This window comes from Hyperolius riggenbachi, chromosome 10, assembly GCF_040937935.1.
Source record: "Hyperolius riggenbachi isolate aHypRig1 chromosome 10, aHypRig1.pri, whole genome shotgun sequence".
NCBI classification, from domain to species: domain Eukaryota; kingdom Metazoa; phylum Chordata; class Amphibia; order Anura; family Hyperoliidae; genus Hyperolius; species Hyperolius riggenbachi.
In genome coordinates this window covers 140,843,215-140,857,019 of record NC_090655.1, presented here as the reverse complement: position 1 = coordinate 140,857,019, position 13,805 = coordinate 140,843,215, and the positions used below count along the sequence as shown (strand labels likewise).

General features: G+C 43.3%; 2 protein-coding genes across 2 annotated transcripts; both read left to right on the top strand.

Annotated features, from left to right (window-relative positions):
• Nucleotides 1-6,421: 6,421 nt before the first annotated feature.
• Nucleotides 6,422-7,405, top strand: LOC137535279 (uncharacterized; the record flags this gene model as incomplete). Its single annotated transcript, XM_068257099.1, has 2 exons — nucleotides 6,422-6,759; nucleotides 7,120-7,405. Coding segments are annotated over 2 exons (624 nt in total), but the record flags the coding sequence as incomplete, so codon positions are not given.
• Nucleotides 7,406-7,420: 15 nt separating this feature from the next.
• LOC137535277 (uncharacterized) lies at nucleotides 7,421-8,299 on the top strand (the record flags this gene model as incomplete). The annotated part of the gene is made up of 2 exons (XM_068257098.1): nucleotides 7,421-7,476; nucleotides 7,822-8,299. Coding segments are annotated over 2 exons (534 nt in total), but the record flags the coding sequence as incomplete, so codon positions are not given.
• Nucleotides 8,300-13,805: the final 5,506 nt, after the last annotated feature.

Genomic DNA, 13,805 nt, shown 5'->3' with positions numbered 1-13,805 from the left:
CAGTTTGGGACTCACTAAATGTGGCGACCAGTCAGGGCCCATTACAGCTTCTGGGGTAAAGGCCACCCCAACATCTTTCTGGCACTATCCTACCGCCTCCATTTCAAATAACTCCACTTTCAGTGTAAAAATGCTTAATAGCTTTATTCCTTGTAGTAAAACCCAGTAACAAACTTTAAAAGCAAAGCTCCAAAACACCCTGCCTTCCAACAGATAAATGTTCTGCAATTTTCCGCTTTATCGAGTGCAGCATTAAGAAAGCCAGTCACGTTCATGGCAGGTGTATGCACCTAGCACACGCCTCTCACCTGCGCCTACTGTATCAAATTAGGAACCAGCATGTATAGACATTGCTGCATCCAACTGATGTTATACACACACGTCGCTCCATAGCTCCTCAGTACATGTTTCATTGCCTAGGCAACTCATCAGGAGCAACGTTGTTTCCAAGCCCATTGTGGTAACAAAGATTTAAGGTTTTTACTGGCAAGGAGCTACAGTATGTGAATTCCAGCTTCTCTTACCAAACTCTTTTGAATTTTTCTTGACATTCTTAACACTGGCTTATTTAAAAATTCTAAAAACTGTGCCTGGGATACCCAAGTGATATTACTGACCACTGAAGTTTAGTAATAATAAAGAAAAACTATTTTAACCACTGCAGCTTTCAGTGGTTTTTCACCTTATGCATTATTTCAGCGCACCTCTCATTCATTCGCCAAGATGAAAAATAATAGTAATATACCCTCTTGACATGCATATTAAAAAAGTTCAGACCCTAAGGTAACTATTTGTTGTTTTTTATAATTGTAATTTTTTTAATCAAAAGTTTTATTTGTTTTTTTTTTGGGGGGGGGGAGGGGGGGAGTGTGGGAAGTAAGGAGTTAATTTTAAAATATGTGTAGTTCTGTTTTGTTAAATAAATGTATTTAGGTGTAATTTTACTATTTGGCCACAGGATGTCCTCACGCATTACTTTCTGTTGTGTACTGTTAGTACGCTAAACAGAAAGTATTGTGTGTTGCCGACATCACAATGTGTTCCTGCCGACATCACAATGACGCAAGCATCTCATTGATGCCAGTGTTCATTGACACAGGGACTTAGATCAAAGAATGGGAAATGCATCCCCATTCATTGATTTCCAGGCTAATGGGCAGTGAGGAGTACCCCTACGGGTGAACACGCGAACGGCCACGGCAGCAGTTTTTTCTTTTTTTAATGGATGTAGCTCCTACGTCCAGCATCCAATTTTGGACATAGGAGCTACATCCTAAAAGCTAAACTGGTTAAGATGTTTTCTAATTGTAGCCATAGTAACTTAAGAAGGAAAGGTAATGGGAAATAAATTAATTTACCTACACTAGAAAAAATGATGTATTATCTACTTTACAGAAAGCCCCTCAATATATATATTAATATCTTAAAATAAAAATCTCATTAAGAAGCTGTTGCCTTAATGCCTTTATGTCTGAAGCAGTTTGAAATTATGTTTTAAAAAATCAAAACTTGTTTGGAATGTTTACAATAGAACAGTTTATAGAGTTTATACTTTTTAAATATTCATACAGACAATCAGACTATGCATTTGGAAATACCAGTGATTACCATTAGAGTTGGGCCGAACCTCCGATTTTAGGTTCGCGAACCCTGTTCGCGAACGGTTCGGTTCGCGAAAAAGTTCGCGAACCGCCATAGACTTCAATGGGGAGGCGAACTTTCAAAGTTTTAAAAAATTCTATCAACTGGAAAAATGATAGAAAACATGTTTCAAAAGCTCTAATACCTGGAGCCACACCTAATTGAGTGAAATACACATCACTGCTGGAGGACCCGCCCACCCTCCCTCCTCCAAGTAAGGTCCTTTATACCATTTGCCTACCTACACTAATTAGTTATGGGACAGCTGCTACACTCTCTGCTAGGGAGATTTTCATACCTCCCTCCTCCCTCCTCCCCTTCTACCTATTCCCTCCTCCCAGAGGGAGGAGGGTCTCTTCTGCCAGGGAATTACACTATTTTAAAAACCAGTATACATCATACCATAGCTGGTACATCATACCATAGCTGGGAATACATACATGAGTATACATCATACCATAGCTGGGAATCGAACCCAGATCTCACTGTGTGGTGGACACGTCACCCTAAGCACTGTACCACTACAGAAGTAAGTGAAACTAGCCTAAAATTTAACATTTATGCTCAATGCAATAGAACCATTAGGTTGCTTAAAGGAGAACTGTAGTGAGAGGTATATGGAGGCTGCCATATTGATTTCCTTTTAAGCTATACCAGTTGCCTGGCAGCCCTGCTGATCTATTTGGCTGCAGTAGTGTGAATCACACCAGAAACAAGCATGCAGCTAATTTTTTCCTTTTAAAATAATACCAGTTGCCTGAATTGCCTGCTGATCCTGTGTCTCTAATACTTTTAGCCACAGCCCCTGAACAAGCATGCAGATCAGGTGCTCTGACTGAAGTCAGACTGGATTAGCTGCATGCTTGTTTCAGGGTGTGATTCAGCCACTATTGCAGTCACAAAGATCAGCTGGACTGCCAGGCAACTGGTATTGTTTACAGGAAACAGCCATATCACTCTCGGTTAAGGTTCCCTTTAAAGGAGAACTGTAGTGAAAGGTATATGGAGGCTACCATATTGATTTCCTTTTAAGCAATACCAGTTACCTGGCTATCCTGCAGATCCTCTGCCTCCAATACTTTTAGCCCTAGACCCTGAACAAGCATGCAGCAGATCTGGTGTTTGACATTTTTGTAAGATCTGACAAGATTAGCTGTATGCTTGTTTCTGGTGTGATTCACACTACTGCAGCCAAATAGATCAGCAGGGCTGCCAGGCAACTGGTATAGCTTAAAAGGAAATCAATATGGCAGCCTCCATATACCTCTCACTACAGTTCTCCTTTAAGCAACCTAATGGTTCTATTGCATTGAGCATAAATGTTAAATTTTAGGCTAGCTTCACTTACTTCTGTAGTGGTACAGTGCTTAGGGTGACGTGTCCACCACACAGTGAGATCTGGGTTCAATTCCCAGCTATGGTATGATGTATACTCATGTATGTATTCCCAGCTATGGTATGATGTACCAGCTATGGTATGATGTATACTGGTTTTTAAAATAGTATAATTCCCTGGCAGAAGAGACCCTCCTCCCTCCGGTAGAAGGGTAGAAAGGTAGAAGGGTGGGAGGTGGGAGGAGGGAGGTGGGAGGAGCGAGGAATTAAAATCTCCCTAGCAGAGTGTGTAGCAGCTGTCCCATAATTAATTAGTGTTGGCAGACAACTGAGTCAAATGGTATAAAGGACCTAGCTTGAAGGGAGGGTGGGCGGGTTCTCTAACACTGAAAGCAGTGTGTTTGACAATAACATGTCTGCTGACAGTGAAATGGAGGCTAAAAATTTTGCTCAATACAGCATTATGGGGCGAATCGAACTTCCGCAAAAGTTCGCCTGATGCAGGCGAACGCGAACCCCCAAAGTTCGCCTGGAACCGTTCGCAGGCGAACCGTTCAGCCCAACTCTAATTATCATGTTTAGAAATATGTGTGCCCAGCATTTTTTTTTCTTCACTTTCCTTTTTATTTTTGTATAGCAAAGCTTTACAACTTAAAGCGGAATATAACCCTGCATTTCAACTTTGCTCTAAAACATTATTTACAGCATATTATATGCAAAAAGCATTTTTTTTCTTTACTAGACCAACATTGGAAGGGTTAAACACACAGGTTTGAAGTTCCGTGGAGAGATATGCAGAAGTTCAGATTGTTACATTCTATTTAGTTAAATGTATCTATTGATAACTGTTACACACTCTTTGGCTGTCCTCCAACTCCTTCTCAGTCAGAGAGAGTGAGTCACATTCAACACTTAGATACATTTATGTAAACAAAATGTATCTATGTCAGCTTCGGATGCGTCTGCAGAAATCTCCAGGAACTTAAAAGCTCTGTGTAACCCTTCCAATGCTGGTCTAGTAAAAAAAAAATGTTGGTTGCATATAATATACTGTAAATAATGTTTTAGAGCAAAGTTAAAATGCAGGGTTATATTCCACTTTAATATGTACTTTTACAAGTGATTTTCTTTAATAGTATTCTTAAGCACATCTACATTTTAATCAAAATTTTAAACCATTAGTAAATCAACAATATTCTTCAAATAATACAATTTTAACAAAAGAAAATAACTCTTTTTGATAAAAAAAAAGAACAAAGTATAAAGCAAGTATGTGTTTTCATTTATGCATTTCTCAAACAGCTTTTCTTGCATAGGAGTTTACATACCAGCGTGAGACAATTGGAGATTCCATCTATTTAAATGTCTGCTGTATCTCACACTAAAGAAGTGCACCTTATGTATTGTGTGCTACTACTGTATCTACGGACTAATACAGAACCGCACTGATGGCTAGATTTGAACTGAGACAAATCTCTCTCTAATTGAATCTGATTAGAGCGAGATCTGTCGGCTGCCCGTCTGATTCTCGATCAATTTCATGCTGAAATAGATCAGGAATTGGCCTTGAGATGCCGCATCTGCCTCCTCTCCGACCTGACAATATCCCACCTAATGTTTAATGTCCCCCCCCCCCCCGGTGCCCAGTGTACTCTATACATTACCTGTCCACAGCCGCCGCCCCCTCTGGGCTCCATACACGTGCCCCACATGGTTGTCTAGTAAGCGTGCATGTGTGATGTCGCAGAGGTCCCTACGTTACTAGACAACCACATGGGGCAAGGAGTGCACCCAGAGCCAGCGGAGGACAAGCAGCAGCCACGGACAGGTAATGTATCGTGCACTGGGCACCAGGGGGGCACATTACCAATTGGGGACCGCGCTGGGGGTTTCAGTGCGTTTGTCGCTCATCCCGATATCCCTCGCAGGTTACTGCCACGCACCCAATCAAGCAAGCAAGCCCTACCTGTAGCAGCATGTCTGACTGATTAATGTAACCAATTTCGGCCCATAATTAAGACTCACACAACAGTTAGCATTGCAAAAGTGCCTGTACCTCCCAATAAGTCTCCCTTATTGTCTGAGGAATAGCCTTGTCAGTGCAATGTACTGAGCATGAGGCAGATTTTTATATCATTGTAGTATGTAGTCAGGACCTACTGGGGGCTGTCAAAGCAGCAAAAGCATCAGTATCAGTAGCTGCATATGCAGAGGTTGGACTAAAGGAAAATGAGGATAAAGACAACTGTGATTTCACCTCGGAATCACATACAAATGGATGGACTACCAGCAGTTCCAAAAAAGACAAAGAGGAAATTCAGCAGCAGACTGGGGCTGGAAGACTGGGGATGGAAGGGAATCAGTCAGAGATGATGTGACCATCAGGGAACTGGAGCATAAGTAAATGCACAGAAAGCAGCAGCATCAGATACAGACAAGGAAAAAGAGCAGCAGAGTTGTTGCATGCACCCTTCCAGTGTAGGCCTTTTCACACTGAAAGCCAACAATGAATGCAGTCTGCATCTTGCTTTTTGAGGAGGACTAGTGAGGAGGATGAGCTCAGAGGCCACCTATTTCAAATGTATGTGCACATGTTGCGAGTTTTATAACACTGTATTTTTAGCATAAAAAGCAGGATGACTATTGGCTGGCCACCCTTCCTTGCTGCCAAGGGAAAATGTCCCAGTTTCTACCCAGCACAGCTTAAGACAACGCAACGCTCATTCACCTAACCAGTGTACATTGTGACTATTTGTGTGAAGATTTTCTTTCACAAAAATCCAAACAGTGAGGTCAGACAGGCACTTCCTCCTTATCCTCCTCTATTTTTAGCTGTACTAGTGTTAGGTTATGCACATCTCCAACTCTTGGCCATGGTGGGGAGAGATCTTTTGGATGCCTGGATAAATCCACCAGTGATGCTCGGATACCCCTTTTTATTATTCGAGTTTGGTCGAATTCGAATAGTAAATTATTCGAATTCGGTCGAATATTCGAGTCGAATATTTTTTACTATTCGATTCGACCTCGGACTTCGAGCTCACTATTTCGAGTCGGTATTCGAGCTCATTATTCGAGCTGACTATTCGAATTGGCCTTAAATAGCCTTCCAACACTTGTTTTGAGGGGGAATGATGCAAGAAACATCTTTTTTTCCAAGTAACAACAGCAAGTGATTATGTGGGGATGTTCCTTTAAAAAAAAAGGTGGAAAGAGAAGAGAAGTTGTGTCCAAAATTCTGTTCAGTAGTGTATATACTTCTTCTTCTTCTTCTTCTTCTTCTTTATCTTCTATATCTTCTTCTTCTTCTTCTATATCTTCTTCTTCTTCATCTTCTTCTTCTTCTTCTTCTTCTTCTTCTTCTTCTTCTTCTTCTTCTTCTTCTTCTTCTTCTTCTTCTTCTTCTTCTTCTTCTTCTTCTTCTTCTTCTTTTTCTTCTTCTTCTTTTTCTTCTTCTTCTTTTTCTTCTTCTTCTTCTTCTTCTTCTTCATCTTCTTCTTCTTCATCTTCTTCATCTTCTTCTTCTTCATCTTCTTCATCTTCTTCTTCTTCTTCTTCTTCTTCTTCTTCTTCATCTTCATCTTCATCTTCTTCTTCTTCATCTTCTTCTTCTTCATCTTCTTCATCTTCTTCATCTTCTTCTTCTTCTTCTTCTTCTTCTTCTTCTTCTTCTTCTTCTTCTTCTTCATCTTCATCTTCATCTTCATCTTCTTCATCTTCTTCATCTTCTTCTTCATCTTCTTCATCTTCTTCATCTTCTTCTTCATCTTCTTCATCTTCTTCATCTTCTTCTTCTATTTCTTCTTTTTCTATATCTTCTTTTTCTATATCCTCTTCTTATTATTATTTTTCTATTTCATTTTCTTCTTTTTCTATATCTTCTTCTTCTTCTATATCGTCTTCTTCTTCTTCACTTATTTCTCTTTTATATATATTTTTTTTAAAGAAATGCAGCTATTTTAAAGCGTAATAAATAGCTGGCCTTAAATAGCCTTCCAACACTTGTTTTGAGGGGGAATGATGCAAGAAACATCTTTTTTTCCAAGTAACAACAGCAAGTGATTATGTGGGAATGTTCCTTTAAAAAAAAGGTGGAAAGAGAAGAGAAGTTGTGTCCAAAATTCTGTTCAGTAGTGTATATACTTCTTCTTCTTCTTCTTCTTCTTCTTCTTCTTCTTCTTCTTCTTTATCTTCTATATCTTCTTCTTCTTCTTCTATATCTTCTTCTTCTTCTTCTTCTTCTTCTTCTTCTTCTTTTTCTTCTTCATCTTCTTCTTCTTCATCTTCTTCATCTTCTTCATCTTCTTCTTCTTCTTCATCTTCTTCTTCTTCTTCTTCTTCTTCTTCTTCTTCTTCTTCTTCTTCTTCTTCTTCTTCTTCTTCTTCATCTTCATCTTCATCTTCATCTTCATCTTCATCTTCTTCATCTTCTTCTTCATCTTCTTCATCTTCTTCATCTTCTTCTTCATCTTCTTCATCTTCTTCATCTTCTTCTTCTATATCTTCTTTTTCTATATCTTCTTTTTCTATATCCTCTTCTTATTATTATTTTTCTATTTCATTTTCTTCTTTTTCTATATCTTCTTCTTCTTCTATATCGTCTTCTTCTTCTTCACTTATTTCTCTTTTATATATATTTTTTTAAAGAAATGCAGCTATTTTAAAGCGTAATAAATAGCTGGCCTTAAATAGCCTTCCAACACTTGTTTTGAGGGGGAATGATGCAAGAAACATCTTTTTTTCCAAGTAACAACAGCAAGTGATTATGTGGGGATGTTCCTTTAAAAAAAAAGGTGGAAAGAGAAGAGAAGTTGTGTCCAAAATTCTGTTCAGTAGTGTATATACTTCTTCTTCTTCTTCTTTATCTTCTATATCTTCTTCTTCTTCTTCTATATCTTCTTCTTCTTCATCTTCTTCTTCTTCTTCTTCTTCTTCTTCTTCTTCTTCTTCTTCTTCTTCTTCTTCTTCTTTTTCTTCTTCTTCTTTTTCTTCTTCTTTTTCTTCTTCTTCTTTTTCTTCTTCTTCTTCTTCTTCTTCTTCTTCTTCTTCATCTTCTTCTTCTTCTTCTTCTTCATCTTCTTCATCTTCTTCATCTTCTTCATCTTCTTCTTCTTCATCTTCTTCATCTTCTTCATCTTCTTCTTCATCTTCTTCATCTTCTTCATCTTCTTCATCTTCTTCTTCATCTTCTTCATCTTCTTCATCTTCTTCTTCATCTTCTTCATCTTCTTCATCTTCTTCTTCTTCTTCATCTTCTTCATCTTCTTCATCTTCATCTTCTTCTTCTATATCTTCTTTTTCTATATCTTCTTTTTCTATATCCTCTTCTTATTATTATTTTTCTATTTCATTTTCTTCTTTTTCTATATCTTCTTCTTCTTCTATATCGTCTTCTTCTTCTTCACTTATTTCTCTTTTATATATATTTTTTTTAAAGAAATGCAGCTATTTTAAAGCGTAATAAATAGCTGGTGGCGCACGCATGTTGGAAGCGCCATTGTATGTGCTCCCTGGCAGTGGAAACACAGGTAAATTCAGCAGCAGCAGCAGGAGGAGGAGGATGATTGTGTGGCAGCAGGCAGTCAATGAGGCAGGCAGCGAGACATAATAGGCTGTGTGGTACCTAGCAGTGGTACCAGGCCGTAAATACACAGCATGAGGTTCCAGACAGTGGTCGTGAAGCCCACATCTTGTCCAATACACAACTGGGACAACACAGTTTTCAACCCTGACACCTCTAAAAATAATATCACAAAGTATTAATAAAAAGAATATATATTTTTTTTGTTTTTTTAAAGAAATGCAGCTATTTTTGAGCGTAATAAATAGCTGGTGGCGCACGCATGTTGGAAGCGCCATTGTATGTGCTCCCTGGCAGTGGAAACACACAGACAGCAGGAGGTAAATTCAGCAGCAGGAGGAGGAAGATGAGTGTGTGGCAGCAGGCAGTCAGGTAGGTAGGCAGCGTGACATAATAGCCCTGGTACCTAGCGTTGAGACCAGGGCTGTAAATAAACACAACAGGAGGTCCCAGACAGCGGTTGTGCAGCCCACATCGTGTCCAATACACAACTGGGACAACACAGTTTTCAACCCGGGCACCTCAGAAAAATTAAACCTTTTTTTTTTTTTTTTTTTTTTTTTTTTTAATGGTTTACTTTTTTTTTTTTTTTTACAGCAAATTACACAGATATAGCTATTGTTGGACGTAATAGCTGGTGGCAGAGTGGCAGCAGAAGGTAATTCTGTGTACCCTGGCAGTGGGAAACACAGACAGACAGCAGCAGCAGCAGGAGGAATGGAGGAGTAATGAGAGTAGCTATTGTTGGACATAATAGCTGGTGGCAGAGTGGCAGCAGAAGGTAATTCTGTGTACCCTGGCAGTGGGAAACACAGACAGACAGCAGCAGCAGCAGGAGGAATGGAGGAGTAATGAGAGTAGCTATTGTTGGACGTAATAGCTGGTGGCAGAGTGGCAGCAGAAGGTAAAATCTGTGTACCCTTGGCAGAGGGAAACACAGACAGGCAGCAGCAGCAGCAGGAGGAATGGAGGAGTAGTGTGAGTGTGGCAGCAGGTAGGTAGGCAGCGTGACATAATAGCCCTGGTACCTAGCGTTGATACCAGGGCTGTAAATAAACACAACAGGAGGTCCCAGACAGCGGTCGTGCAGCCCACATCGTGTCCAATACACAACTGGGACAACACAGTTTTCAACCCAGGAACCTCAGAAAAATTAAACCTTTTTTTTTTTTAAGGTAAATACAGGCAGCAGGGGCAGCTATTGTTTGACGTAATAGCTGGTGGCAGAGCGGCAGCAGAAGGTAAATCTGTGTACCCTGGCAGTGGGAAACACAGACAGGCAGACAGCAGAAGGGCAGTACACAGCAGTCCACTGTAGATGTAAAATGTGTGGCTGCAGGCGACGTAATAGTCAAAGTGAACCAGGCTGGCTTAGTGAGCAGGAGCCAGGAGGTGGTAAAGGGTGGTAAGTAGTGTTGGGCGAACATCTAGATGTTCGGGTTCGGGCCGAACAGGCCGAACATGGCCGCGATGTTCGGGTGTTCGACCCGAACTCCGAACATAATGGAAGTCAATGGGGACCCGAACTTTTGTGGTTTGTAAAGCCTCCTTACATGCTACATACCCCAAATTTGCAGGGTATGTGCACCTTGGGAGTGGGTACAAGAGGAAAAAAAAATTAGCAAAAAGAGCTTATAGTTTTTGAGAAAATCGATTTTAAAGTTTCAAAGGGAAAACTGTCTTTTAAATGCGGGAAATGTCTGTTTTCTTTGCACAGGTAACATGTTTTTTGTCGGCATGCAGTCATAAATGTAATACATATAAGAGGTTCCAGGAAAAGGGACCGGTAACGCTAACCCAGCAGCAGCACACGTGATGGAACAGGAGGAGGGTGGCGCAGGAGGAGAAGAAGGCCACGCTTTGTGAGACACAACAACCCCGGCCTTGCATGAGGGCAAGAAGCGTGCGGATAGCAGGCTTTGTACCGCCATGCAGTCATAAATGTAATAAAGATAAGTGGTTCAATAAACAGGGACCACGCGGCAACGCTAACCCAGCAGCAGCAGACGTGATGGAACAGGAGCAGGCGCAGGAGGAGAAGGCCACGCTTTGTGAGACACAACAACCCAGGCCTTGCATGAGGGCAAGAAGCGTGCGGATAGCAGGCTTTGTACGGCCATGCAGTCATAAATGTAATAAAGATAAGTGGTTCAATAAACAGGGACCACGCGGCAACGCTAACCCAGCAGCAGCAGACGTGATGGAACAGGAGGAGGCGCAGGAGGAGAAGGCCACGCTTTGTGAGACACAACAACCCAGGCCTTGCATGAGGGCAAGAAGCGTGCGGATAGCATGCTTTGTACCGCCATGCAGTCATAAATGTAATAAAGATAAGTGGTTCAATAAACAGGGACCACGCGGCAACGCTAACCCAGCAGCAGCAGACGTGATGGAACAGGAGCAGGCGCAGGAGGAGAAGGCCACGCTTTGTGAGACACAACAACCCAGGCCTTGCATGTGGACAAAAAGCGTGCGGATATAGCAGCAATGCTTTTTGCCGCCATGCAGTCATAAATGTAATACAGATGAGAGGTTCAATAAACAGGGCCCGGAAACGCAACACCATCCCAGATGTTCATTGGTCATGTTACTTGGTTGGGGTCCTGGAGTGTTGCGTAGTCATTTCCAATCCAGGATTGATTCATTTTAATTTGAGTCAGACGGTCTGCATTGTCTGTAGAGAGGCGGATACGCCGATCTGTGACGATGCCTCCGGCAGCACTGAAACAGCGTTCCGACATAACGCTGGCTGCCGGGCAAGCCAGCACCTCTATTGCGTACATTGCCAGTTCGTGCCAGGTGTCTAGCTTCGATACCCAATAGTTGAAGGGTGCAGATGGATGGTTCGACACAGCTACGCCATCTGACATGTAGTCCTTGACCATCTTCTCCAGGCGATCGGTGTTGGAGGTGGATCTGCACGCTTGCTGTTCAGTGGGCTGCGGCTGCATGGGTGTCAGAAAATTTTCCCACTCCAAGGACACTGCCGATACCATTCCCTTTTGGGTACTAGCTGCGGCTTGCGTTGTTTGCTGCCCTCCTGGTCGTCCTGGGTTTGCGGAAGTCAGTCTGTCTGCGTACAACTGGCTAGAGGAGGGGGAGGATGTCAATCTCCTCTCTAAAGTCTCCACAAGGGCCTGCTGGTATTCTTCCATTTTGACCTGTCTGACTCTTTCTTCAAGCAGTTTTGGAACATTGTGTTTGTACCGTGGATCCAGAAGGGTATAAACCCAGTAATTGGTGTTGTCCAGAATGCGCACAATGCGTGGGTCACGTTCAATGCAGTCTAGCATGAATTGAGCCATGTGTGCCAGAGTCCTACCAGAATCCTCATCATCCTCTTGTGAGCGTTGTGATAGTTGTTGTGATGCATCATAGTCGTCACCTTCCTCCTGGTCTGCTTCTGCTGACCATTCGCGTTGAATTGTGGAAGTCCAACGTGCACCGCTCTGGCCCTCGTCAGTGGTGGCATGAAATTCCTGCTCCAACTCCAGCTGTTCCTCCTCCTCTTCTTCGTCATAGCTGCTGGGGCCAGCGTTCCCTGAGGCGGATGGCCTGATGTTGGTACCATCACGCTGATCGTTTTCTCCTTCAGATTCCCCCAGTTGCATCATGACAGCTGTTTCCTTGATTTTTAACATCGACCTCTTCAGTAAACACAGCAGTGGTATGGTAATGCTGACTGAAGAGTTGTCACTGCTCACAAGCAACGTGGATTGCTCAAAATTTTGGAGGACTTGGCAGAGGTCCAACATGTTGGCCCAATCGGATCCACAGAAGCTTGGCAGCTGGCCGGATGCGCCTCGGTACTGCGCCGTCATGTACTGGACCACTGCACTCTTCTGCTCGCAAAAGCGGGCTAGCATGTGCAGCGTAGAATTCCAGCGCGTAGGGACATCACACAGCAAGCGATGGTGGGGGAGATTGAAGCGCTCCTGCATCTTGGCGAGTGCCCCCGAAGCAGTACTGGAATTTCTACAATGTTTGGACACTCGACGCACCTTCAACAGCAGATCGGGCACGCCTGGGTATGTCCTCAGGAACCGCTGAACTACTAGGTTCATCACGTGCGCCAGGCAAGGGATGTGTGTCAGCTTAGCCAACCTTAAAGCGCGAATGAGATTACTCCCATTATCACACACAACCATGCCCGGTTTCAGGTCCAGCGGTGCCAGCCACAAATCCGTCTGTTCCTTTATTCCCCTCCAAATTTCCTCCCCTGTGTGCTGCTTATCCCCAAGGCAGATTAGCTTCAGCAACGCTTGCTGACGCATGCCAACAGCTGTGCTGCACTGCTTCCACGATCCTACTGCTGCTGGGTTAGCGTTTCCGGATGAGGTACAGCTTTGAGATGCGTTGGAGGAGAAGGAGTCAGAGAGGTAGGTGCTGCTGTTATCCAGTGGGAGGGACGGCGGTGCAGCTGTTTGTGGCGTGGGCAACACCCGTGCCGTAGCAGGTGAGGAATCGCTGCCAGGCTCCACAAGGTTCACCCAGTGCGCGGTAAGGGAGATGTATCTACCCTGGCCGAACGCACTCGTCCAGGTGTCAGTGGTGAGGTGAACCTTGCAGGCAACGGCATTCTTCAAGCTTCGGGTTATTTTGCTGACCACGTGCTCATGCAACTCAGGCACTGCAGAGCGTGCAAAGTGGTAGCGGCTGGGAACCACGTAACGTGGGATGGCCACTGACATCATGCCCTTGAAGCTGTTTGTCTCCACCAATCGATATGGCAGCATTTCGCAGGCCAGAAGCTTGGCTATGCTGGCTGTTACTGCCACGGCCCGGGGGTCATTTGCTGGCAATTTCCTCTTGCGCTCAAACATCTCCGACACAGACAACTGAACCGTAGCGCTGCACACGGAAGGGCTGTTGGTTGTTGTGTTTGATGAACACTGGGAGACCTCAAGAGCACTACTCCGGAAAGTGACAGTGTCAGCGTCGTCTGATGTTTGTGAATGTTGTGAACCACGCAATGGCTGGGCTACTGCTGCTGCTGAGGCGGGTCTGGTGAACCCAAGGGAGGCAGTGTTGTTTCTGGTACCCTGTCCTGACGCGTTTGCCCAAAGAGTGGGATGTTTGGATAGCATGTGACGGCTCATGCTGGTGGTGGAGAGGTTGTTAATATTTTTCCCCCTGCTCAGGCGGGTCTTGCACACCTTGCAAATCGCCATGGTAACATCCTCAGTGCAGTCTTCAAAGAAAGCCCAGACTTTGGAGCACCTGCCTCCTTGCTGGCGATTTCTGTTTG